The sequence below is a fragment of the Chelon labrosus genome, assembly GCF_963514085.1.
Source record: "Chelon labrosus genome assembly, chromosome: 6".
Lineage (NCBI taxonomy): Eukaryota > Metazoa > Chordata > Actinopteri > Mugiliformes > Mugilidae > Chelon > Chelon labrosus.
This window is the reverse complement of record NC_140342.1, coordinates 9,300,857-9,326,811: the sequence shown is the minus strand read 5'-3', so window position 1 is coordinate 9,326,811 and position 25,955 is coordinate 9,300,857. Positions and strand designations below refer to the sequence as shown.

Genomic DNA, 25,955 nt, shown 5'->3' with positions numbered 1-25,955 from the left:
CACTTCCATGCCCTATATTGATCATAAGCCCACACTGTTCTGTTTCTAGAATGATAAGTGTTTTTTTATCCACATTTGGAGATAATATAGGGTTTAATTAAATGTTGGGACCTTAAACCTCACTCTTTGACATCTAGCTGGTTAACCGTCCACACAAAGTTTAGTTTTATGAAAAACTATAAAAAGCAATTGTTGCAACTGTATGTTTTGTATATAAAAAAAAAGATCTATATCTATGCACAGAGAGAAAGGGAGATGTGTGATAAGTAATTTAAAATGTAGGATTATTTTAAAGAAAATGAAGAATACCAATCAGCCCTTCACTGAGTCCCTCTACTGTTGGTGCTATGAGGCTCAACTTAGTGAGAAATGGAGACTCTAGCCCGGGAATGTTGAGGGAGAGATGAGTGCAGAGACAGCAACCCATTGCTGCATATGGAAGAGGAAATTTTAGAGGAGTTGGGCATTAAAGCTCTGAACCAGGAATGTGTACATTACTCTGTCCATAGCCCTGAAATACAATGATAAACCAGGTCTCCTAGTTTGGGATGAGACATGGGTTAGTCCAAAGATAATCCTTGTTATTCTTTACTTGTCTCAGGTTATTTATTTGCTTTTAAATGTCCAGATCTTGGGCAAAGGTGTTGAGTTTTTACAGGTTATGTTAATATGAAAGAAATATATGATAAATGTACTTGTAAATATAAAATGGGACAAATGGCTATAATAGAAATATAAGATGTGATGCAGAAATTTCCATAAATATTGAATCCTTTGAATAAATTAAAAATGTCTTTTAAAACGTTTCTGTCGTTCTGGATACACAATACACATTATTCAACATACCGGAGAACGACCACATTACGCATGTTCTCTATATATAACCTCAAAGAAAGTGCTGCTGACGCCTCTGGAGTAAAACCTAAAAATATCAGCTGCTTTAATCCCTTTCAGGATGCTGACTACAGCAAGGCTCTGCTCCAGGCTGCCGCAAATTGGCAAGTTCAATTCTTAGCTGATAAGGCGATAACCAGCGTTAGCCTTGTGCCTTCTTTGCTTAAAACAGCTTCAAATCCCCTCTGGTTCTGAAGCATCTCAAGTGAGGGGACGTCAGGAGAAGTAAACCGCTACGGCGCAGGGCTGTGAAAACATTTTGACATTCGATTTCTCAGTTTTTCCTCTGCTTTTGTTTTTTGTTGAAAGAATGAAGAACGAATGAAATCAAAAGATCATCCTAAAAGTTGTCCAACTGTCTCCAACTTGAAACACTAACACACAGTTCATCGATCATGTGGGGTCTCTTCAGCTCAGGCATTTCCCCAACATATCTTTCTCCATCTCTTAAGGCTGAAGAAATGGACAAATAAAAAAGTCTGATCAGTATTTTCTTTTGTCTCCAGCACCACTTGTTTACAGCGCTCTCACTCAAGGACGATGAGAGCTTAGCAGACATTAAGGTGGATTCCTGCTCCAGCTAAACCCAGAGAGATTATCTCACATGTAGCAGGACTTGGGTCTCTGCTGACGGCGAAGGACCGAGCTGCTGCAGCCTGAGGGGACAGTGGGAGCTGGACAGATGGAGGGACAGGGAAATTAGAGTGGACAGGTGTGTTCAGACTTCTGACCTTCGGGGGCACAGTCACAGGTTACAGACTGGGTTTCCGTAAACATCAGGATGAATAGAATTAGAGCTAATCTAGATAATTATTAGAGCTCCTGAGGTTACACAGGGGGAATAAAATATTTAAACACATATTTAGCCCAATGCTGGACATGGCCTTTTAGGTAGACTTGAAAAGAAAAGCAGATTTTCCCTCTGGCATGAGTAATTATACAGATTATACATCATCCCTCATAGAAACCACAAGATGCAGAAATGTAAAGTATAAAACCCTGTCGGCTGCTCCTCACTGGTCCCTCATCACCAGCCTCTCACTGACAGCTCGCTCCTGTTTCTGGCTCCCTCATGTGGCTGCAGGTCTGTACTACTGTGCTGTTGAGAGAGCTGACAGCCTGAAGATGAGAGATGACCGAAGCAAATCTCAGCTAGCACAAACCTTATATTATACATACACATATACGCCGATCAGCCACAACATTGAAACCATCTTGTGTCAATACAGTGTTCTGCTGGCAAACTTTTGGACCTGGCATTCATGTGGATGTTACTTAGACCACCTTCCTAATATTGTGTAGATCTCCCTTGTGCCTTCAAAAGAGCTGTGACTCATCAGAGAATGGACATGGGCCTTCTGAGGGTGACCTGTGGTGTCTGGCAACAGGATGTTGTTAGTGGGGGCCTTTGGGTCCTATGTGTTGAGTGGAAGGGCCTCTGTGGATCATCCCACAGATACTTGATCAGTTTGGGATCTAGTGAATGTGGAGGCCAGGTCAACACCTTGTGATGTTCTTCATGTTTTTTGAGTTGTTCCTAAAGCATTTTTGTGTGCCTGTGTCAGGCTGCATCCTGCTGATGATGGCTGCTGCCATCGAGGAGTGTCATTGCTATGGGGTGGGGGTGCCTGGTCTGGTCTGGGTGGGTGCTACATGTCTAAGTAACATCCACATGAATGCCAGGTCCAAAAGTGTCCCAGCAGAACATCGGACTATATACTATATGGTCAATATTATTTACTTCAGCTGTCAGTGGTTTCAATGTTGTGGCTGATCGTGCATGTGCATCAGTATTGATAATGTGAGAGCGTTTCAAACGTTTTTCTGCAGTTTTGCTTTGATACAAGCATTGAATGAAGCTTGTAATGAACAGAATTCAAGATAAATAAAGCAGACAGGTGAAACTTTTTTTTTCTCTTCAAAATCACTTTTATTCCACAATTTATTTCATCAGGTCTTAAGGCACCCTGAAGAGATGTTACAAGTTGTTCTTTCAAATATGGGTTCCTTTTAAGACTGTGTAAACATAGCTTTGAATAAGATAATTTCCTGTAAATCTTTGCTTAAATTATTTCTTTACAGTGCACAGACATTGTGTTTTGTGACAAAAATACAGTGTGAATTAAGTAAATATGGTAGATAGTGTATATATATATACATTGAAGAGTAATAGATTGGCAGACAATCAGATCAACAGGCTGAAGAAGAGAGAAAACTAACAAACAATCTTTGAGACCCAGATAGATATACAGATCACGTAAAGATATACAGTACATAGTTACAGTGAACTTTATTTTTTTTGTAATTTTTGCGACGCTTCCCCAGCGCCTCTCCGCCTTAAAAGCATTTTTTATTCATTTTTTTTTCTTTTATACATTGTACCTTCTTGTGTGTGTGTCGCCTCAGCCACCATCAATTCGGAGCACACCGCGAGGTGGAGCGAGACAACTTATCTAGTCCTGGAGGGCTCACCCACATGTTGTTGGCTATTGCAGTGGAGAGGTGAGTAAACAGGAAGACGGGCAGACAGACAGACAGACAGACGGACATGCAGACAGACGGACGGACAGACAGCACAAGACTGAGTTGTGGCCACGCAGACCGCAACACAAAGATCTATCTATAATTCCCTAAATATGGTAAGGATCACAATGTATTTATAGTAGAAAGGGACTTTGTAATTGGCATTTCATATACAGGGGTAATAGTGGCTATACTTGATTATCAAGGTACTTTCCTATGAAGTCTTTGTGATATGTGATGATCACTCTGGAGATGTGACGGAAATGTTCTACGCTCTCAATTGTACTATACAGCAAGATTAAAAATCCTCTCCACACCATGATAATACTGTCCTTCATACATCCTTCATACAGTTTACAAGAGATGAAAACAGCACTCTCTTCCTGACAGCAGGAAGGTCTAAAAAAACATAGAAAACTTTTATCAGCAGTTACACAACAGCTCCACATGGCTTGGTTGCAATGGCTATCTAATCACATCAATACTTAAAAAAAAAAAAAAAAAAAAAAAAAACTAAAACCAAAAAATAACTGGATGAACAGTGCAACAGGGGTGGGTGGGGTGGATGGGGTCAGGAGCAGAGCCTGTGTTTTGTTCTATGGATCTTTCAGGAGGTCAGCATGAATCATGAAGGAAAGAAGGGTCAGAAACGTCGTCAAAGAAAGATTAGATGTGGCTGTGTTTCACACTTAATAAATGCATCACACTCCCATCCCACAATGCCGCCTTGTGACATTTCTGACACTTCCTCCCTTGTTATTTGAAATTCTCGAACGTAAATCCTCGGCAAACGTGGGCAGCGTCAGCGGGTTCCCGTCGGCGGGGCCGTCCTGGCGGCTCCTACTCCACCACCTTGATCCTGAAGGTGACGCGGCCCAGGAACTTATCCCTCTCGTCGTTGTTGCGGAGGTTGGAGCCCTCGACCCTGCACTCCACGGTGAGCTCCTTGTTGTAGTCCTCCTTGGTGAGCAGCAGCTGCACGGCCACCAGGGGCTGCACGTAATCCTTCTGCATCAGGACAGAGACAGCCATCTGTCAATAATGCGTCAAGGTGAGGGCGTTAGCGGACGTGATCCGGCCGGGGATAAATACTTACATGGGCTTTCTTGCCGTAGTAGGGGAAGTACATCTTATCAATGCGTCCCTCACTGGGGAAATAGCGCATTTGAATTGGATTGTCTTTCTGCAAAAAAAACAAAACATATACATATACATCAGTGTAAATTCCACATTAAATGAGTTTACTTAATGTTTCTATCAACAGCACACGAGACATTTTCCAAGGACCACATGAAACAGGACATGAAAAAATAAGTGTAGAATCTCTGCTGCAGAGATTAAAATAAAAAACGGGATGTGTTCTGAGAAAAAAAAAAAAAAAAAGAGACATTTCTGGCAGGAATTGCACTGATTACATTAAAATAAACTCGAACACGGCTCTAGGATTGGTTTAGAGGCACCTGCATAACGACCTGTTATATAATAAAACAAATGTGCTAACACTTCTACTGGCCTTATCCTGGGAATTTACATATTTATCTTACCCTAAAGCCATCAGTGACAGCATGCAGAAAGATATCACACACAAAACAAACAAAAAGAAGGAATATAAATGAAGGCAGGATCGACAGAAAGAAAATACCATGATCATATTATGAGAGAAAAAGAAAAGAAAAAAGTACACATACAGGCAAAGTAGCACATATATAGTGTGGAAAAACATGTTTACTTTGACTGTGCAGTTGATGTAGGGATCCCCGAGTGGCTTCAGACCAATGATCTACCAAGTGAGAGAAACAGGAGAGGCTGACATTGTGTAAAGCTGCGGCACGCGTGTGTGTGTGGATCCAAAATTAGAAAGTATGCAAATAATTTATTTTAGGAACTGAGATTGGAAGCTGTCTGGAAAGCGAGAAACAGTTGTAAATTTGTGTGGATGTGCAAAGAGATTTTTAGGGCATCTAAAAAGCCGAGACTGAAATCTGTCAGGAAAAGCTGGTGTTACCCTGTTCATTTTCAGCAGCACGCAGGGTCTTCCGTCATGATACCCAAAGTTGGTGTCAGAGAGGCCGGAGCAGAGACTCAGGGACACCCGCTTGAAGCGACAAGCTTCCTTTGACATGTCGGTGGTATCATCCTGCAGAAAATACTCCCCTGGAATGCAGTCTTTGTTCTTCTCCTGCACTGAATCGTTATACCCTGACAGAGAGGCAGAGGTGGAGCAGGATATATTCAGCTATAATGCGACTCGAGTCAATAGAAAGAAGATCTGGGAGAAAGAGAGTGCTGTTCATTTTATTACAGCTAGCTTTCAATCTGTTTCATTTGTCGGTGTATCGGAGGGAAGTGCACTCACTTTGCAGGAAGGACTCGAGGTGTTGGACATATTGCTCGTACTTCAGCGGGTCAGATTTGTTGAAGTAGATGTCCAGTGTATTCGGGCGAATCACCAAACCTGAAACAAAGACAGGAAGTAAAGAGGTAAATGATCCCAACAACAGAAACCGAACACACATCTATCGGAATTTGTCTTAAGTTACAGCCCGAAAGGAAAAACATCCAGCGAACAGTCTCCAGTGCCGATATTTAACAGGAAGAGACTTCCAAAACAGATCAATATAAAGAGCAGCTGGAAAAAGCAGCACATTATGGTGACGGCATCTGATTGGTGCCAGTATGAATAATGAATGCCTGAAAGAGAAACGCTGCCGGTTATGAGAAGCTGTCGAGAAGTCCCGTTGCTGTATGGTGAGAGACACTAACCTGGAAATGGGACGCGGTCTCTGTACCTCGGCACATAGTCGTCCAGAGTGAGCAGCATCACCCACATGGTCAGAGCGAACATGCCGGCCAAGAAGCAGTAGAAAACCAAGTAGAACAACAGGATGAGGGCTGGAGGGAGTCATAGGAACAAACACAGAGCAGAAAAGGAAAAGAGACGTAATGAGGCAAAGAGACAGAGAGGGGTTATGTATAATTAACTATATTTAACCAAATACATGCTTGGACTAATGGTTTCTGATCTTCTCTCATCTCCCCTCATCTTCAGGCCGAGGAAAGCTGTCATTTGTGTGAACTGTCCCTTTGAGAGAAACCATTTTGAATCGAGGAGCAAATGCTACACAGGCTGCTAGCAAACGTCGTGCCATTTTTTTTTTTTTTTTTAAGGAGGGACCCACAGTTTTCAAATCAGACCAGATTCAGGGATTTTTACTGCAGTGCTCGGGAGCGTCTGCCGCCTCGTTCACCCGGCGCACTGGGTGGGAGAGAGGCTGCATTTATGGAAACATCTGACTCAAAATGGTTCACCACCATCCAGCTTGCACAGCACGGATGCCCTCTAAGTTGACAGAGAAAAGAGATGGACCCCTCAGCTTCCTGCTGTACTCCCCCCCTTTCTCTCATTCCTCTCCAACAGTATCCCACAATGCACCTGCCTGGTGCGTGAAAGAGAGAGAAAGAGGAGAGAGGGAATCCCATTTGACCTTGACAGGCATGCTAATGTGGGCGGCCATGCAACTGCAATGGAGCATCCCACTGCACAGCAGCACAGGGGCCCAGGCAGCCTGACAGCCTGCGCTAGCCTATAGGAGCCTGCTGCTGGAGGGAGGGTGGCGTGTTACTACCTCACTCTGGAAATAACGGGGGAATCATTATGGAAAATGTATGGCCTGATCAGCTATGGATTCAGCTCAGGAAGCCCACTCTCCAGTTCTGATTAGGTAATGAGGGGCTTTGTCAGCTGGGCTCTGCATTGTGGATTAAATTCCCTGATAATCCCGTTACTGCAGATGATGTGCACTAATAAAAAACAAATCTCAGCTGCTGTGACTGATCATCACCTGCCTGGTCATTTCTGCTAATGCAGCAAAGAGAAACCGGTGCACACCTTTGATAGCATCATTCATCTTGGTGAGCCTCTTGGTACAGGCTTCTCCTTTACACCTTCATGTAGGCCTGTGACGGCCAATCAGCTAATCCAGCATCTATATGGCAGTCATTTTAATCCATCCGTACAAAGAAATACGTGGCTATACATTCAGGCCATACATTCAAGAAACACGCGTCTGTTTAAAGAAATGAAAAGATGAGGACACCAGATTAGGGGTAAGCCCCGTGAATGTCACCAAGCGGAGCCACTTATAGACTGCTGTAAAAAAAAAAGGGGATCCTTACCCCAGCTGCTGGCCGTACGACCCAGCAGCTCCCCGGTCCTCGGGTTGTAGATGGAGTCCTTCCAGCTGGACACGTTCTCCTTGTTGGCCGCCGGTTTGTCCTCGGTGCTCGCCATGGTGATGGGGTTTTTTTTTTTTCTTTTTTTTTTTGGTCCAAAATGTGCGGTTTGTCCTCCCTAAAAAAATGCAGATAAGCGCAGCGGGCGATGTAATGAGGCTAGGAAGCCGGCGAGGCGGAGGTGAGTGGTCGGATCAATGGCTGGGGAGGAGTGGGCGGTGTAGAAACAGGGAGAGAGCAGAAGGAGAGAGATGCTCTGGCGGAACCAAAAAAAAAGAAGGGGAAGGTGAGGAAAGAGGAAAAAAATCTGTGACGTCCACACACAAGCCCCGTCGTGGCAGCTGATGCAGTGCGACCAGATGGATGTGCATTGGCTGCTGACGGGGAGACGCACGGAGACGCACCGTTACGCGCACGAATTACATACAGAGCGCACAATATCTTTCTTATCGCCGATTATGTTACAGCGGCTGTGGGAAGATGCTGGGATCTTTATTTTATATCAAGCGTCTGTATTTAGAGGGTTTACAGCAAATCTGAGAAAGTTCAATTCAATTCAATTCAACGCAAGTCGTAGGCGATGACTCACCAAACCAAAAACCAATAACCAATAGACTGGGGTGCATTTCGACAGCAAACGCACTACTGATCACAGAAAGATTACACACAAACACACACACACAGACACACACACTTTTATATATGTGAGGATATAAATGCCAGCGATCAGCATATTTGAAGCCGGCGAGGATGCTATTTGTGACAGACCGGATGAGCATAGATATTTGGGGCATTATCCAATCCTTGTTGCTATGGCAATTGAGCAACACTGAAACTAGACTGTGTGTGAGTGTGTGTGTGTGTGTGTGTGTGTGTGTGTGTGAAAAACAGAGAGGAGGACAGAGAGAGTACACAGAGTGCATGATTGGAAACAGATGTGACCAAGTTAACAGAGAACATATTTTTTTCTCAGAGGATTTTATTGCTGCATTGTTTCAAAAAAAAAAAAAAAAAAAATCAGCTCCATGTTCTATCCAAATCTCTGCTTTGCCAAAAAAAAAAAAAAAAAAAAAAAAAACTAAACTGAGAAAGGAGGAGGAATGATAGGCAGGAGGAGGAGAAGCCGAACACACAGACAGGAAGAAAACAAAATGCCAAAAGCTTAACTTCCAAGCCCCGGCACACCGCCGCACAATCCCAGTGTGTCAGGGAGAGAAAAGAGAAGAGGGAGTTATATAATGACCCTTGATGCAGAGTTCAGCTCACATGGGGGAGGGGGACCGGAGTGGTGGTCGCGCTGCATCCAGTTCCTGCTGTCAGTTTGAATTTGCAAGGCAGGGTCCACCACAGCTCATACAATGCAGCACCAGGCACAATACACACACACACACACACACACACCAATTTTACTGATTAGTGAGAGCAGCCAGTTCTGATTCATGGGCTAGTCCCGTCTGTCTCACACGCTCCAGCACATTTCTCTCCGTGAAAGCATTCCACTGCAAGCCAAAGGATACTGCCCACGTCTCAGTGAGAGAGCTGAGATTGACAGCCACACCAGAGGAAGCCGTTTGCTGAGTGTATGGGTGGGGGTGCGAGGGGGGGGGGGGGGGGGCTATGCAGAGAAGATACAGTATGGATCTGTGTGATGTACACAGAACTCACTTCTGTTCTTTCTCCGAGCGAGCAGACGCACAATCCTCCCATTGTTTAGGAAAACCCCCTTTCGTGCACTCAATTAGCGCCCCCTTCACCATACCAGCACCATGAGCAGGAATACACACCCCATTTGTTCTCAGTCACTCCATCGGCAAGCTACCATAGCAACCCTCACAGCGAGGTTGATCACATCAATGGGACTCAATCCCTAGCAGCCTGCGTTTCTGATAATTCCCCCGAGCACAAGGACACAGCATTTCCCCAGAGTCCATGTGGAGGTGGAGCACTCCAGCCTCTGCTCACCCCATCGGTGTCAGCGACACCTGCACAGCATGAGTCACCCAAATCACCACAACCACGGGCTTTAGTTCAGATTTTTAATACTAGCTCCTTAGTAAAATACAAAGTCCTCGATATTAACAAATTCATAAATTACACACATGTATTAGTTGTTAATGCCCAGTGTCCTGGGATGACAAGTGCTATTCAAGAGGGAATTAAATCTCACACAGAGATCACCAGAGACGTTTTGATGCGAGGTGTTAATGTCAGGCGTATGCATAGAATCATTTTACACAAAACAAGAACAATACAAGTCATTGAGTCGACATTTCTGTAGTCACACAAGTTCATGCATGTAATCAGAGTGCAATGCCATCAGAGTTCATCAGGTCCAATAAAAGACGTGAGTCAATACGCTTTCATACGACATCAACATGGAAATTCAACAATACCAGCTACACAACACAGACCGATACGAAAAAACACCGTATACAAATCAAACTGTCGTATCTTTAAAGTGTACACCCTGGATTTACCCCACAGCAACATTAAGAGGTTTCCTGTGCCCTGAAACACAAACACAGTTGAATTTAACACTTTCTCCAGTTCATTGGCAGCAGAGATGAAGCACAGTAATGAATCGTCACCGACACGAACTTAATGTGAAAGAGAGCGCAAACATTCAAACACTGACATCCAGTAGGAATTCCCTGATTCAAACAAATGCATACAATTATTTTTGTTCCAACACATTTAAACAAGATCATTTCATGTAAAATAACCGTTTTAGTCTGATGATGAACACGCCACGAACCATTCAAGGTCACAAAAACAAAGCTGCGGCAGTTTTCCACAAAACCATTGTACACGATTTGAAAAGAAAGGACTATGTTCAATAAAAAGAAGCAGCCACATAGAAAAGAGAAATACTTTAAAACATTTGTGTCTCACAGCTTTTAAAAATCTTCGTGTAACCGTTTGAATCTTGAGGTGTCGTGAACAGAAGGGTCTTTTATTTCCAACCTCTTTATTCTCACAGCTGATCATGTGTGAATCTGGAATAAATGATTTCAGTCTGCAGCTCCCGATTAACATTTGGCATGTAGTTGCTATGGTGAGCTTGTGGGTTAAAAGGCTGTGAATCGGTCGTCAGCGCCCCCATGTGGGGAAATGGAAAGTATTATTTCAGCTGGAAGAAAAATCCTGAAATACTGAAGATGCACCAGATACGCTGATCTGGAATGAATGATTTTGATCAGGCTGACAGTATGAAGAAATCAAGTAAAGGTATAGTAACTTTTGTCTGCAGACAATTTAAGGCTGTAACCGGTGATGTATATTTCTCTACAGTAGTGATCAATGCAGTACCAGTATGTCAGTGCACATGACCTTCAGCTGTGTCTGAATTTAAAATTGCTGGTAAAGATTATGCAGCACACCGAGTCACCTTTAATTAAAGTTTTGTAAAACAGTTTGTAAGTACCAGGCCGGCTTTCTCCTTTCATTTACCAGGGTTTCAAGTCATTTCAAGTCACAGCTGATGGATGTCATTTCTTTAAACAGGAATTCTGTTCAAAATCAACCATCTAGTTCTACATGTACTCAAAGATCAAGTCTCTATGTCTCCTACTGGTCAAACCCAGGGTCCTCCTGGTTGTGCGTCCAGTGTCAAGGCTTGTTGTACCAGTTCATGGAGCGCCGCAGAGCCCTCTCCCAGCTCTGGAGGACAGGGATGTACTCCCGACTCCGGCTGCCAGCACCCTCCTTGGAAGCTCCACGAGGTAAGAACTCCTCGTCGGTACTCTGCAGCTTTTTCAGCTCTTCCCGGTTCCTCCAGAAACCTGAGGTGACAGTGAAGCACACTGATAATCAACAACTTCCAAGTGGTGGAAAAAGATCAAATTGTCAACACTACGCTGACCTCCAAAGAACCTATGCTCCTCAGACACATGACTCATTTTAATACTCAGCCATCAGCACCACCTGCTTCTGGCCTGTTATAAAACAAGCATAAATCCATCTTTCATTTGATCAATCTAATTACATAATATGAATAATTAAATGGAAAACAGGTTACATAACCAACAGCAGCACTTCCTATTTTTATTCTTGCTAAGAATAAGATAAGTTTTCAACATAACCTTTCAAATAAAATGATAATGAGTTGTAATGTTTTTTTTACATCATGGGGCGTTTAAACAAAGAGAAAAAAAGATACCTCTTCAATTTCATAGTCCTACAAGTCATTTCATTGTAATCTAACTGAACTCCACAGAGCTCTGATGTGAAACTATCTTGCCTTCATTCTTCGGTCCATCACCACATAAAGCATGCCTAAACAATGTGATTGCCCTGCAGGTCTTTACTGGGGCATAATCATCTCCAAATGATGCATCTCAAGACTAACTTTCCACCACAAAAATGTTGCGGGAGGGGGAAGCAGATTGCTTCTGATGCAAAACAAACATCTCCCACTGCTGCAGCATTCAACTGCCAAACCACAAGATGAATTTTATTTTGAAGAAGTCACAGCAAACGTGCTGTGTTTTGTCAGTGATCAACAAGATAACATTTATTTTAGGCAATTATAACACCGGATCAGTTTGAAATGTATCAGGGGGTAATGGAAGAAGAACAAGCAGCCACAATGAACTATTAGATGAAGAGCGGCAAGAGGCAGGCTGCACATCTCCAACTTCTCAGATAGGCAACCAACTCTTTTCACTGTGCCCTGCTGTTCACACACGCGTGCAAACAACCATAGTTTCAATACCTGTGGTATCAAACCACGTTAGCTGTTGCCACCAGTTACCAATCAAGACTGAAATGTTTCAGATTGCCACTTTACATTTCAACCCCAATTTTTATGTATATGTTATGTGTTAGCATGTTAGCATATGTCTGCGTACCCACTCCAAGTCCAGCGACAAAAGCAGCCCCCAGACACGACATCTCATGGTGATGAGGTCTGGCTACCTTCCTACCAAACAGATCTGCAGTCAGCTGCATGATGAAGTCATTGGAGGAAACACCGCCATCCACCCTGATACAGAAAGGAGGAATGCAATTAATTTAACAGTAACAGAGAAACATACGCCCATAATGCACTGCCAATAAAAACTGAACTGCATTAGTACAAAGAGTCCAGTCTGTTACATCCGGTTTGCTGGCTAAACTCCAAAGAGATGCTTCTCCTAGTCAGACATGAGTTCATTATAGATAGTGTTTCTCACATGTACAACAATTGTACCTGATCTTTGTGATGGGAATGTTAGTCTCTCTGAGCATCGTCTCATATAGCTGCTTGTTTCTGGGAAGAATAACAACACAAGGAAGCAACATCAATTAGCATGAATGAGAATTAAAAATAAAGAAACTAGCTCTTCCAAATGACTCACCTGAAGGCGACTGACTCCAGAATGGCGCGGACCAGATGCCTTTTTGTGGTAGATGGTTTCAGACCCATGAGCGAAGCGCAAGCTTTGGGATCATTCAGAGGAGCCTTTGATAAATTAAACAAACAAGCATGTTGTGTGTTTGTCAGTGATAAATTGACCTGAATAGTCTCAAAATGGTCAGAAACAAAGTCAAACTCAGCAGTCTCTGGTCAGCAAGGGTGCAGCTATACAGTTCTACGCGGTTATTGTATATAGCTTTTGATGAAACAACCGAAAGGAAACTGATTTTGTTATCGGATCTTTGCCTATAAGCTATAAATATTCAGGACAAACACTTACAGGGGCCACTTCATTGGAAGGCATAGAGAAAACACAAAAGAGACAACTGTGTTACAGAAAGACAAAAAAACCCAAAACAAAACTATTAAACTATGGCTATAATAAAAAAAAATAATTAGTACAGTTGCTGCAGAAAAATACATGTGACTATATATGTGTACCGTATATTGTGGATAGAAAGATGGCCGATGTGAAATCTCCTCAAAGATGATTGACTGTAATATAGCTCATAAAGCCAGCCCCCTCTGTGTTAGTGGATGGGACATGAGCCAAACCAAAAAGTAAGTGCATGTTACATTCCTTTTTTTCCGATAAGTTTTGTTTTAAGTGTTTTATTTGCTGCTATAAAAACAGGAAATGACATCAAGAGGTCTACTGTGATAGACGGAGCCACTCATATTGGACCCACAAAATGAGTGGCTCTGCAGTAAACTGTACCAAACGACCTATGAGCTGAAGGGTTGTTGCAGTTTGTCTTTAAGTTAAATTTGCTTTATGTAAGATAAATCTATCCCTGAGTAGCCGGCTATGTCAAAAGTTCACAGGGCCGTGTCTACTACTCAGTCTAGTGGAAGTATGGGCTGGACAGAAATACTGCAGCTACACAAACAACTGCAGACCAAATGCAATATATGGCACCACCCATACCCCCAAATGTCTGGCTTCACTTGGGCCAGTGGCAGAAATGTGGAAACATGTCATCCATCTTTATATACAGTCTATGATGTGTACACATACCAGTACCAACTGTGTAGAGAACTAATACTAATACACCACTTACCTGGAGCCCACTGAAGGACGGGACAAAACACACTCCGTCTGAGTCACTAACACTGTAAGCCATGTCACTGGTCTCTTGGACGTCAGAGAACAATTCTGTAACAACACAAACATGTGTCACATACAACTACAACTATGACTTCAAGCCTGCAGTATTGAATGTTAGTCTCCATTTTTGGCAGTGTGAGCAATTATCTAAACACTGCTGACACTGCCTACACATGCACTTGCCCGCATCCAGCTAAGACTCTTCAAGTTTTCCCGAGTGCAAATAAGGACATCCGTGTTTGCAACAAGCCACAAACTGAATTAGCTCCGCCTAATCCAAAAATGCTGAGGCAGGTGCGTATGCCAAGGAGGGCAGTTAGCCGCGAAGATGATGACAGCCGGAGCCGGAGCTTATAAACTGCGCTTCAGAAAATCTGTAGACACGAAGTCATAGAGGACTTGTCTGTCTTTATACACAGCCTGTGGTTTGCCTTCAGTCCTTCACTGGTAATCAGTATTTGTCTTCGATGTGATTATTTTCTTTTTTAAATTGTTGTTCTTCTATTTTGTTTGGAAAATCAGAATTTGCCTGGTCTGGTCTAGTAGGGTGGTACATGTCTAAGTAACATCCACATGAATACCAGGTCCAAACGTTTCCCAACAGAACATTGTATTGTCACAAGATGGTCAATGTTATTCACTTCATCTGTCAGTGGTCATAATGTCATGCATGGTTGGCATTAGTCTCTTGGTGTTGTTCACACTGTCATAAAACCACTAATAAGACGAAAGAAGTCACCACAACTGCCACATACACCTCACAACTCACCCAACTCCTGTGCCCATTTGATGGCAGTGCCTGTGTCAGCTGCATTGCCCTCTGCCAGGTACACCACCTCTGAGCCGATCTTCCACCCCACAAGAGGATACAGACCTATGGTGATTGGGGCAAGGGGTTGTAAAGAGCCAGTATGGACAGGTGGAGGTGTCTGAAAGTGTGTGCAGCCGCTTTACCTGCCACAGACGTATGTGGTTTGCTCCCAGTATTGATGTCCATGAAGGTGCCTGTTCCCATGGTGATCTTTACATCGCCAATATCAAAGCAGCACTCTCCAAACATGGCTGCCTGCTGGTCCGCCATCTACAAGAGGACACAGAAAGACATATATATGAATGGGAAATAAGTCACAATAATAATTTGATACCGAAGGTCAAGGACTATCCATGTTTCTTAAATTCATCTAATCTGTTTTTATTATTTATATATATACTCAACGTGACTGAGACACTTATCATTAACATGACATTATCTGCTGATCATCTAAAAAACACTGTAAACTGGGGACGGGCACACTGTAATACAGATAATAGACAGTATAATGCCAAGATGCTGATAACTCACCACCGACTTGATGGGTATGGCGACTCCGAAGATGGACGGGTCCGTGGAACCAAAGTCGTGGCTGTTGAATCAAGAGGGAGAAACCGGAGACAAGGAATCATCTCATATTCTCCATCAGTACTCTGATCTAAAAGCAAACTGCAGCTTGTGGATTAAGAACATAAAGGACACAACGCTCATGCTGAGACAAAGTGCACTGAAATGCTGTAGCAGTGTTCAAATGATATGATATAAATCTTTATTTAAATAGTTATAAAAACTACCAATAACATCTTTCAGGAAAGGAAAGAAAAGAAAAACATTTTCAAAACACCATAAAGGGGACTTCTTAATGCTGGTGTTTCAATCATTTAACCAGCGCTTTTTGCAAAAGTAAAAGAAATAACTACAGAGTAAGTAGAACATTTTAATAGAAAAGGAAAATTAGATAAAAGCACAAAAATGAATGTAATATTATTAAGCATCATGATGTTTTCTGTTATTTCCTATGATACCAGAGTAATAATCTCACAACACCTAGTGGGGTAGCCAGCCCGTCGCTTAGGAACCACTGATTTAGTGTTAAATTACTTCTAACATGTAACTTGAGACGAGTATGTCAAAATTTATGTTGGACTGAAACATGACTCTAGTGTTGGCTGTGATTTGAAGCGGACGGTCGACTCACTCTGTGTTTTCCACTTTGGGGAAAATAGCGAGGGGCAGAGACACAACAGAGCAGAGAAACCCACTCCAACACATCTGTGAAACAAGTCACGTCACATTGATAAAACAAGAAAACAACATACACTAAAAAAAACAACTCATCTCATACACTGAATGAACAGTAAATAAATATGACATTCATCAGACCTGATAGGAGTCGAAAATCCCCGTTGAACTAGCGTTAGAATAATCTGTGGCATGGATGTGTCCTGAAACAGATTAGAATAATGTGTCAAATAAATCCCTTTCTGAAAAGAAAAACAAAAAACTAAAAAAACAACTCTCTCTCTCCCATAGGATTGAGCTGAACATTTTCTAAGGAATTTCAGGCAGTCAGTGACGCAATACGATGGAAATGACAAAGAACATTCTGTTTCGGTTTTAATAGCCTGTTAGACGCTGTGCAAGATGTAGTTCACTGGACAAATCATATATTACTGCCCTTGCCTTCAGAGGGAGGTGACTAAAAATAAACAATGCCAATCAGACCTTTTGTAAGTTTGTACAGGAGCCAGGTGTCTATTGTTCCAAAGCAGCAGTTGCCTTCATCTATCGCTTGACGAATCTGGATGGAGAAAGAAACATGAGGTTGAGAAGAGAAGTGAGCGAGTGTTGAGCACCATCTCATGACATAGCCCCTCCCTACTGAGACTTAATGCTCTCCTCTTTCATTGTTAACCCCTTGGATTATTTGCGGCCCAGGAAGATTGTTTTGAAAATTACCAAAGTTATTTAGAGTATATATACACAGCAATCAGGCATAACATTATGACCATCTTCCTAATATTGTGTAGCTCTCCCTTGTGCCTCCAAAAAAGTTGTAATTCATCAGAGAATGGACATGGTCTTTCTGAGGGTGTCCTGTGGTGTCTGGCAACAGACTGTTGTTAGTGGGGGGCCTTTGGGTCCGATGGGTTGAGGAGAGGGGCCTCTGTAATTTTGAAACCGAAACACTAGCGGCTGACGGGCCAGGTATGTTAAGTTTCACTCTGAACTTCACACACTAGCAAGTGAAACTGAGCAGCTCATGTTGGAGTTGAACTAAACAAAGTAAGTGCAGATTAAAAGTTAGTTTCACTAAAATCACTGCAGAACAGAACATAGATAAGACGTCTGTGTAGATGGTCTGTATGACCCTGATAAAGGAGAAGGACTTTCTGTGCTTGTCTGGCTGCTCAGTCACAGGAACGAGACAGCAATGGCATCAACTTGCCGTGGTACTATAAATTGCGCATTAGTAACATTTACTTCACCTGTCATAATGTTGTGGCTGATCGGTGTATGTAAGATTCAGCAATCTATTGTATTACTACTACTATTGTATTCTATATACGTCCAGCCTTCTTCAGATGGACGAATGGTCGCAAAAGATAAAAGCTAAAACTGTAATCCACTTAATATGAGATTTATGAATCACTGAATTTCAGGCGAAACATGCTCAATATTCTCTGCTCTGACAGCTTTAAGAAACTGTTATAAACATTCACCAATCCTGACACAATTCCCCAATCAATTAAATCATCATTATCTGATTTCAGAATTTAAAACTCTTGTAGTGGTTTTAGGTTTTCAGTGCTACTTTTTGGATTCAATTTTTAGCTTTATTAACAGAAAAAAAAAAGGGGTGGTTTAGACCAGTAAACATTGTTTACCAAGTAGGTCAATGTCCACCCCAGCTGCTCTAGGTTTTAGTTCACATAGGTTATTCCCACCCACACACCTGCTTGTAGTGTGTTAGGACCCAGGCGAGGCGCAAGGTGACATGTTGAGGGGAGAAGACAATAAGACTGGCTGCAAGGGAGCGCTTCTGCCTGGTCAGGAAGTAGACCACCTTCATCACGCCATGGATTGTCTGAGATTGTGACAAAAACAACAATGAAAGGACACTACATCCAGCTTTGGTCCAAGGAACTCTCGTCTAACTAAATTTTTACCCAGGTTGCAATTTTGAAGCTTAAGCATTTGACTCCCCATCTTTTAAACTCAAGAAGTATTTTTTTAAAAAAGTGCATGAAAAGTTGAGACGTAAAGCAGTCTTACTTTCATGGTGCAGGATCTGTTCCAGGACCTCACCAGGTCTGCAGCCCTCTGATCCTGCCAGCTGATGAAGTTATGGAAAGGAACCCCAGTTTTCCTGTCAAAGTAAAGGGAAGGGAGATAAAATTATATAAAGGCTAAACATGTCTGATAAAGTAGTTCCCCACAAACTAGCCATAAAGTCATGCAGCCTCTTTTCGAATTAAGTATTACAATTATGTTGACAATTTACCTGTTCCAAGTTGTGAAGGTGCCTCTTTGGGTTGATATGCCAAGGGCCTCTATCTGGCACATATGTACCCCTGCATCTATATCATGAGTACGTGCACACAAATAAATGAGAAACAGTCAGATATTGTTGACCTTCAAAATGAACACAACCTATAAAGTTATATATACAGTTATTCTATACTTACACTCATCTTTATTGTTTACAGCTCTTGACTGTAGCTTTATACTTTACAGCAAATGCTGAGTGATTTTTATGGATAGGATTTTCAACATTGCTTTTTTTTTTTTGTTGTCATTTGATAATTTCTCTCCACGCATCAAGCATTCAGGTAAGCCGGCATCGCTAGCAGTGAAAGCAAATGAATCTGTACAGCTGAACTCTATATTTCTCCAAGATTTTGTTCTTTTTTTGCTTTGGATCTATCCATGTTATTTTACCAAAAGTTGGAAAAGGTCAGAAACTCAGATTAGCCACTTGCAGAGAAAGCAGATGTAGTAGGACTTGGTGCATATTTTAGTCTGCAAGATATAAAAACTTTTCTTTGTACTGGTGTAAAACAATCACAACGCACTCCACAGTAAGAGTTGTTCCCTTTGAGAAAGGTCTGATGTATTGAAAGCTTGCAGCAGCCAAGTGTAAAGCCAAACATACTAAAGCATAATGGAACATCAACTGCAATATTTCATCATGAGTGCATTTGTTAAAGGGCGTGCTTCTTGCAGATGTTAAATGAATCCCTTGATACAGTTGCAGATGGCTGTGAAAACATAAACTGGAGAAGCTGTACCTTGCACTGCTCCCTTGACCACTTTGATAAACCCCTTCCATAGTGCATCTGGGTCCATCTCCACATGTCCTACTTCTGGATACAAGAGAACAACCTAAAGAGAAATTATTACAGGAAAAAAATAGAAGTGAAGATCAGCTACAAGATAAAAAAGATTTGTGTGAATGATGGGAAGAGTAAAAGCCATTAAGAGAAAGGGGTGAATACCTTGGTGGTGCATGATCCTCGGATTTTTGCCTCCTTGTCATAGACGTGACATCTGATCAATGTTGTACCGACGTCCACCGACAAAATGAAGCTTTCCTTATTAAAACCGTTCCTCTGACTCCCCATTGTAAGAAATCGTTAGTCCTATTACTGCTCAAATTGATCTCACGTCTTCCATAGTCAACGCATAGTGGTCTTATCTGCGCCAGATTAACTGTTTGTAACCTGACCTTTGTACCGGTGCCGTTTCAACGAAGTCCGGTTCCAGTCCGACCAGTTTGCGTCAACTCATTGTTATTTGTTTTCAGTGACGAACAAATAAACAGTGTCACTGCGGGGATAACATAACAAAGTTCAGCAATGCTGTAAAGCGAAGTGAAAAAATAATTTTAAAGTCGGACTCCATACGCGTGAATTCAGGTGTAGAGTAGGAATACTAAGGCAAAGTCAAAGTGGGTCCCGAAAGAGTTATGTCAAGCTAACGCTAATTGGCTACATGGCTAGTTGTCAGATGACAAATTGAAAGTTGACGAACGATAACTATGCCGTCAGCAGCTTGGAAAAACAGCGTCAAAAATTCGTCATTTTCTGCCTAAAAAAATCATTTTCTACTTAACAAAATGTACCCAGTATGTGTTTATAAGAATAACGCTGTAGCAGTTATGTATATTTAGAGGCGAGAGCCAAAAGTTGTAGCCTTTAAACAACATTACCGTTTGCGATTCAATTTCTCCATCTGGGCATCCGTAGTAAATCACACACATGCGCAGTGGATACTTTAAACCTGTCGCGTGTGGATGTTTTTAGCAGAACACACGTGTATCTACCGGCTACGATTCTCTGCATCAAACTTTGGTCGTGTGCTGTTTTAACACATAATATGGCAAAGATAACCGTAAGAATCACGATATATTACATCTGTATTAACATGAATGTAAGGTTATTTAAGCTGGATGTTTTAAGCTAACAGTTGTATAAGCTAACCTTGCTGGCTGCAAACTAACAAGCTAACGGTTGGTTAGCAGCTAAATGAGCACAAGCACTGTTTTAAGTTTTTAAGTTTTAGCTTTAGACGTGCACAATCATAATAATCACTGTTACATTTAACTGAGAGGTAGAAGTTAAATGACATTTTGATAGACCATTGGTAGATTCAGTTGTTGATCAAGGGGTACTGTCAGACCATCCTCTTTAATGTAAATATTTGCTCATTTTCATTGCTTTACAAGCTTAATATGCATGAGATTTGTGCTGTTTGTCACACATCACATATCTGAAGACTTAATCATCACATGCATTTTTGAAGACATCATCTTGGACTTGATTAGTGGTAAATGCCATAGATAAAATCTTGACAAACAGCTGCACACATTTGTACTGTTAATAATTATGTTTGTTTCAGGTTACAAGATGTAGAACAAGACAAAGAAAAGTTGTTAAAGAACAGGAGGACAGCGGCAACACCGGCAAGTGGTTTCCTATAAACAACTGAAAATTTACAATGATTGAGACTGTTTCAGATGAATAATGTCAGTAATACTAAATCGTTAAATAAATAATTGTTCCAGAAGGCCAGACTGAGACTGTGTCCTTGAGTGAGCCAGTCGGGACAGAGGAAAACAACCCCACCAAGAGCTCAAAAGTGGAGATGAAACCGATGGAAGAAGACCAAGATGAACAAGGTACTGAAAACTCAAAACACATGAAGTCTGACTAAAAGGCTGAACTGTATGATTAATGAAAAGGCCTTTTCAGATAATCAGATGAACTCCGTCATAGAAGTTAAAGGAAACACCCCCACAGTAACTGTAATCTGGAAGAAGAAGAGTGAGGAAGGAGAGGGTAACCATGTTGAGAAAGAAACCAATGGAAGTGAACAGATGACTGTTAAAAAGACAGTGGGTAAGCATGTCTCAGAGAGTTTTCATTAGTAGTCTATGACACAAATCAGAGTTTGAAATGTTTGTTGTGTATATTATCTCTGAATTGAAAGTCTTTAACCAACACAAACAATGTATTATATGTAGTTTGAACATACTACATATACTTGCACTTATCTGCAATATTAACAGAAAGATGGAAAGCCACAGTTAGCTGGGTTAGCCGACTAGAGAGAACATAAAGTTCATCACACTTCTTGCAGACTTGCATCAAAACTTCTCTCTCCTGCAGGGAATAAGAAAAGAAAGGCAAAGCGTGCTGTTGAGATATCCCCACCAAAGAAAACGAAGCTCATCAATGATGGTATGAAGTGTAGAATTCTTTCTTATAAAGAGTCTGTAATCCTGGAGTAGTGTTCTTTGCTCATTTCACTGCCTTATTCTGTTGCAGGTTTTTGTCTGCATTTCGGCAACCTGAACAACTCTAAAACATTCGAGGAACTCAAAAATGCTCTAGCAACTTACTTGATGACACAGAGTCTCCTGTTTCAAGACATCAGATTAGACCAGTCCAAGTAAGTATGTTTTATTTTTCATGTTGAGTTCTGCTTAGCATTAACGCATGAGTCTGTGAACAATTTTTTTTTTTTGTTGCTGTAGAAACCATGCATTTGTAGATTTGGCTTCAGAAATAGACTTGACCAAAGCCTTGACGTTAAATGGAGAGATTTTCCTGGATAAGCCGTTGAAGGTCAGCAAAGCGAAGGCCAAAAGTGAAGACAAAGTGAAAGCTCCACCACCTGACAAAAAAGGTAAAAAGTACTGAATGTAATTCCTACTATTTGTAAGATCTCTCAGTTGAAGAAAGAGCAGCATCTTTGAGGTGGGGTTAAATGAAGACTTATCAATGGTGTACCAGCTACAGTGGATGGTTGTTGGCATTTGAAGAAGCAGACAGGGCTACTGACACAGCAGCCAAGTAATGAACTGCTGTGGACAGACTCAACAGCAAAATGTGTATTTACCATCTAAATAATCAATATTAGAAGTGTACACTATATGTAAAATATTATTACCTCCTTGCAGTCAGACAGCTATGGGAAAATTGTTCCGTTATATCACTTTATGCTCTCTTCAAAGCCACCACATTACAAGGACATAAACAGTCATTTTTATCTGCAGAAGTTGCATGTTTACTGCTGCCTTGGGCCAGTAGTTTGTGTTACTGTGTGAGATTTGTGTGCTGACACAACAGTCTTGTGTTAACATAATCTGAATTAACATGGTAAAACACCAAAGGCACACAGTGGTAAACCGGCTACTCCTGTGATCTGTAAGGTAAAAGGACTATTTTTGTCTGGTGGCTTTGAAGAATGTGATATAACAGCTTTAGTTCCCTGTCAGCAAAGGCTGTCTGACAGAAAAGTAAAGTAATTATTCTAAATATAGTGTACACTTAAACTGATGCATGTTTTGTTGGCCCTTGTTTTAAGACAAAATACTTTTTATCCTCCTGAGTCCATCTACAGTAGTTCATTGTTTGGCATCTGTGCCTGTACTCCTGTCTGCTTCTCAAATCTGGGGGTGTCCCGACCACCTTTGACTGTAAGTAACTATGGATAAGCACCTAACCCCACTTCATAGCACTTGAAATGTTCCTTTACCTGAAATAATACATCTCAAATATTGGACTTACGATGTGATGATCCAGGGATTTAAGACATTATAGTCCAAGAATATTAATATAGACTGATTGTGTGAGGACTGTTCTGTTTTTAGCGGAAAAAGATGCCAGGTGTTTGTTTGTGAAGAATCTGCCATATAACGCAACAAAAGAAGACATTAAGAAGCACTTCCCTAAGGCCATCACCATCCGCTTTCCCGGTGGCGCAGAAAGCCCAAGCCATGGGTGAGCATTTGAAAATGATGCTTTTAAATCCACCAATACACAGTTGTGTCAAATGAGCAAAACATGCACCACTGATTCATTAATGATATGTAATATATGTATTGAATTGAGTAAAAAGTCTGTATTTTTCAACAGAATTGCCTTTTTGGAGTTTCAAAATAAGACTATCGCTCAGGATGTGCTGCAGAGAAACCAAGGAGCTGAAATGGAAGGCCGGATTTTGATTGTGGACAGTGTAGGAGAAAGAAATGTGCCAAAAGTTGATGGTGCTGACAAGAAGAACACACAAGGTCAGTCATAAGAAGTGTGCAGTCAGTAGCAATACAAGGAAAAAAACATTCTGTTCTGCATTCCTGAACATTAGCTAATTTAATCTGGACTCTGCATTTTTTCCTTTCTTCCTCCTCACAGCTGAGGCTCCTCCAAATAACACCTTATTTGTGAGCAAGTTATCTTACAGCGTGAAAGAAAAGGACCTCAAGAATGTCTTTGAGAAAGCTGTTAGTATCAGCATCCCTCAGAAAAATGGCAAACCAAAAGGGTTAGTACATCCTCACTGATTATCGAGTTTTTGTTTCCAATGAAGAATTTATTTGAATATTTCAAGGAGCCATCTGTAATTCTCTGCAGATTTGCATTTGTTGAGTTTGCCACTGTGGAAGAAGCTGAGAAGGCCTTGGAGTCATCCCAAAATATTAAACTCTGCAAAAGAGCAATCAGAGTACAGTTCTGTGAAAAAACAGCCAAACCAGAGGAAGCAAAGGGTATTGTTGATTTTAAATGATTCATTTAGGATATTTTGATTTCTAATGTCAGTTTGAGTGAAAGCTGTGGCACTAAAAATGTAAAATGTTCCTGTTTAGTCCCTTCAAAAACACTGATTGTAGTGGGCCTTACTGACAAGACGACTGGAGAGACACTTAAAGGTGCCTTTGAAGGAGCTCTCGATGCAAGAGTCGCTGTAGATAAAGAGACTGGACTTTCAAAGAGGTTGGTGATGCTGTAACAATCTAAAAAAAGATTTAATATATATCTACCTTTTTGCTTAATTCACACTGCATTTTTATCAGGTTTGGATTTGTGGAATTTGAAAGTGAAGAAAGTTGCACAGCTGTCAAAGATGCCATGGAAGACTGTGAGATAGATGGCAACAAAGTTACCCTGGATTATGCAAAACCCAGGGGCGAAAAAGGTCCCCAGGGTGCCAGAGGAGGCTCGGCAGTGCGTCCCAGTGAACGGTCTGCAGGTCCAGGGGCTGGCAGAGGAGGTAACGCTGAACTTGCTGCTACAGAAAAAGGCTGGTTTTAGGAAACCCAATAATGTAGTTAAAGCACAAAAAAGGCTACATGTGAAATGAGGCGCTTGTGGTGATGAACTCACAGAGAATTATCACCTGACACCGCAGCTCTACAGAGTGCTTTACTGTCTTTTGCCTCATTGTTTTGGTTTTATGACCCAAGGCTGATGAAGCCCAGTGTAGAAAATCTGCTCAAGAGACGGGAAGTAATGTGGAGAGTGAGGGGATGACATGGAGCAAGAGGCACATGCTGGAAAACTTATCTGACAAGAATTTAGAGGCAGAAATTTAAAGTCAAGCAACTCGTGAACTACGACATAGGAACTTGTGTACATAAATGCTTGAAGTTCAGATGGTAACCCTAAGACTGCTGCTAGGCAACTGTTGACTTCTAGAAGTCACGGAGGCTAACAATTAGCACAACACAAGAACTTCCAAGAATACCACTGGAGGAGGTTGTAAATATGGACTTTTCTTGTAAACGTGCCAAACACGACCCCATTTGAAGGCAGCAATATATTTATCATTTACCTGAATAGAGTTTACTTCATTATTTTACAGTATGTCTGAGGAAAATGTTGATATTCCCAACAGACGTCATCCTTTCATTATTCCTTTACATTTCCTGCATTGAGTTATACCCAGCCGCTAGCATGCTAAACTTTAGCCCCGGTTCTCTGGTTTCCAGCAGTTGCCTAGCAGCAGTGTTAAGCAACACAGCAGATTTATGGCTGCTGTTTCCACTTGAACACCAAACACTCGACTTCCTTTGTTTTAATAACGTATTCACTAGTTCAATTTAAAGGCAGCACTAAATGCAGCTTTATCCTCAGCAGTTTGTAATCAGCCTTATAGTTATGTTTAATTTTGGGATGAATGATATTAGCCGTAGTCTCAGACAGTAGGCTAGGCTAATTTGATCATCTTAATTTTGTACTGAGATCTCACAAATGATTGGTTTTAAATGGCCATAAATATATACTGTATATGTTTATTTCAGGAAAAAGGCGTGGAGCTGCCACATCGAAGGATGCTGCTAAAAAAGTGAAACGTAACAACTAACCTGGAAAAACTGACTGTTTAACCTTTATGTAACCTGTAGGCTGTATGTGCTCTCATGTTGTCTGACTGGAGTTTAACTACAATAATACTTTTACAGTATTGTCAGTCTTTGTACATTTGGCATCTTGCAATTTTAGCTGTCACATTTTGTACCTAAAACTAGCCTGAATTGTTTTCTCACTGCAGTTTTGTGATGTGAAAATTTAAGATTTGATCAGATGATGTAATTTTCTAATGTGAATATACATTTATTTTAAACCAAAGCTGTGTTTTGGTGATTTTTTTTTTGTTGTTGTGATAAAGACCACCCAGGATCTGGTGAAATCCCAGCCAAGTCACTG

The 25,955-nt window shown here is 41.4% G+C and overlaps 3 protein-coding genes across 5 annotated transcripts; 1 reads left to right on the top strand and 2 right to left on the bottom strand.

Annotated features, from left to right (window-relative positions):
• Positions 1–2,617: 2,617 nt before the first annotated feature.
• On the bottom strand, positions 2,618–7,938 carry atp1b3a (ATPase Na+/K+ transporting subunit beta 3a). 2 transcript variants are annotated; one of them, XM_084547363.1, is made up of 7 exons: positions 7,594–7,938; positions 6,181–6,309; positions 5,774–5,872; positions 5,423–5,616; positions 5,147–5,197; positions 4,514–4,600; positions 2,618–4,425 (listed from the first exon to the last, which is right to left on the bottom strand). In XM_084547363.1, exons 1-7 carry the CDS (start codon positions 7,706–7,708, stop codon positions 4,258–4,260), a joined length of 843 nt encoding a protein of 280 aa, XP_084403489.1. In that variant the 5' UTR covers positions 7,709–7,938; the 3' UTR covers positions 2,618–4,257. The 2 variants fall into 2 exon arrangements, with proteins under 2 accessions (XP_084403489.1, XP_084403490.1); XM_084547364.1 differs by lacking the exon at positions 6,181–6,309.
• A 1,453-nt stretch (positions 7,939–9,391) lies between these two features.
• On the bottom strand, positions 9,392–19,615 carry gk5 (glycerol kinase 5). 2 transcript variants are annotated; one of them, XM_084545859.1, is made up of 16 exons: positions 19,467–19,615; positions 19,260–19,353; positions 18,473–18,548; positions 18,244–18,337; positions 17,924–18,055; positions 16,693–16,768; positions 16,351–16,412; positions 16,166–16,239; positions 15,499–15,559; positions 15,111–15,237; positions 14,926–15,030; positions 14,110–14,204; positions 12,990–13,093; positions 12,842–12,901; positions 12,501–12,634; positions 9,392–11,432 (listed from the first exon to the last, which is right to left on the bottom strand). In XM_084545859.1, the coding sequence occupies exons 1-16, from the start codon at positions 19,590–19,592 to the stop codon at positions 11,260–11,262; spliced, it is 1,593 nt and encodes a 530-aa protein (XP_084401985.1). In that variant the 5' UTR covers positions 19,593–19,615; the 3' UTR covers positions 9,392–11,259. The 2 variants fall into 2 exon arrangements, with proteins under 2 accessions (XP_084401985.1, XP_084401986.1); XM_084545860.1 differs by having other exon boundaries at positions 11,264–11,432; positions 12,505–12,634.
• A 651-nt stretch (positions 19,616–20,266) lies between these two features.
• LOC311488979 (nucleolin-like) lies at positions 20,267–25,865 on the top strand. The gene is made up of 14 exons (XM_084545858.1): positions 20,267–20,361; positions 20,869–20,932; positions 21,035–21,148; positions 21,222–21,368; positions 21,639–21,710; positions 21,798–21,921; positions 22,007–22,158; positions 23,126–23,255; positions 23,391–23,545; positions 23,667–23,796; positions 23,886–24,019; positions 24,119–24,245; positions 24,326–24,522; positions 25,553–25,865. Exons 1-14 carry the CDS (start codon positions 20,347–20,349, stop codon positions 25,612–25,614), a joined length of 1,623 nt encoding a protein of 540 aa, XP_084401984.1. The 5' UTR covers positions 20,267–20,346; the 3' UTR covers positions 25,615–25,865.
• Positions 25,866–25,955: the final 90 nt, after the last annotated feature.

Coding starts and splice junctions, on each gene's coding strand:
- LOC311488979 (XM_084545858.1), top strand. Junction 21,711..21,797: donor AACGAAGCTCATCAATGATG/GTATGAAGTGTA, acceptor ATTCTGTTGCAG/GTTTTTGTCTGCATTTCGGC. Junction 22,159..23,125: donor TCCACCACCTGACAAAAAAG/GTAAAAAGTACT, acceptor TTCTGTTTTTAG/CGGAAAAAGATGCCAGGTGT.
- gk5 (XM_084545859.1), bottom strand. CDS start 19,592: ATGGGGAGTCAGAGGAACGGTTTTAATAAGGAAAGCTTCATTTTGTCG. Junction 19,354..19,466: donor GAGGATCATGCACCACCAAG/GTATTCACCCCT, acceptor ATTTCTCTTTAG/GTTGTTCTCTTGTATCCAGA. Junction 18,549..19,259: donor GGTCAAGGGAGCAGTGCAAG/GTACAGCTTCTC, acceptor CTCATGATATAG/ATGCAGGGGTACATATGTGC.
- atp1b3a (XM_084547363.1), bottom strand. CDS start 7,708: ATGGCGAGCACCGAGGACAAACCGGCGGCCAACAAGGAGAACGTGTCC. Junction 6,310..7,593: donor TCGTACGGCCAGCAGCTGGG/GTAAGGATCCCC, acceptor GACTCCCTCCAG/CCCTCATCCTGTTGTTCTAC. Junction 5,617..5,773: donor CCTCGAGTCCTTCCTGCAAA/GTGAGTGCACTT, acceptor CCTCTCTGTCAG/GGTATAACGATTCAGTGCAG.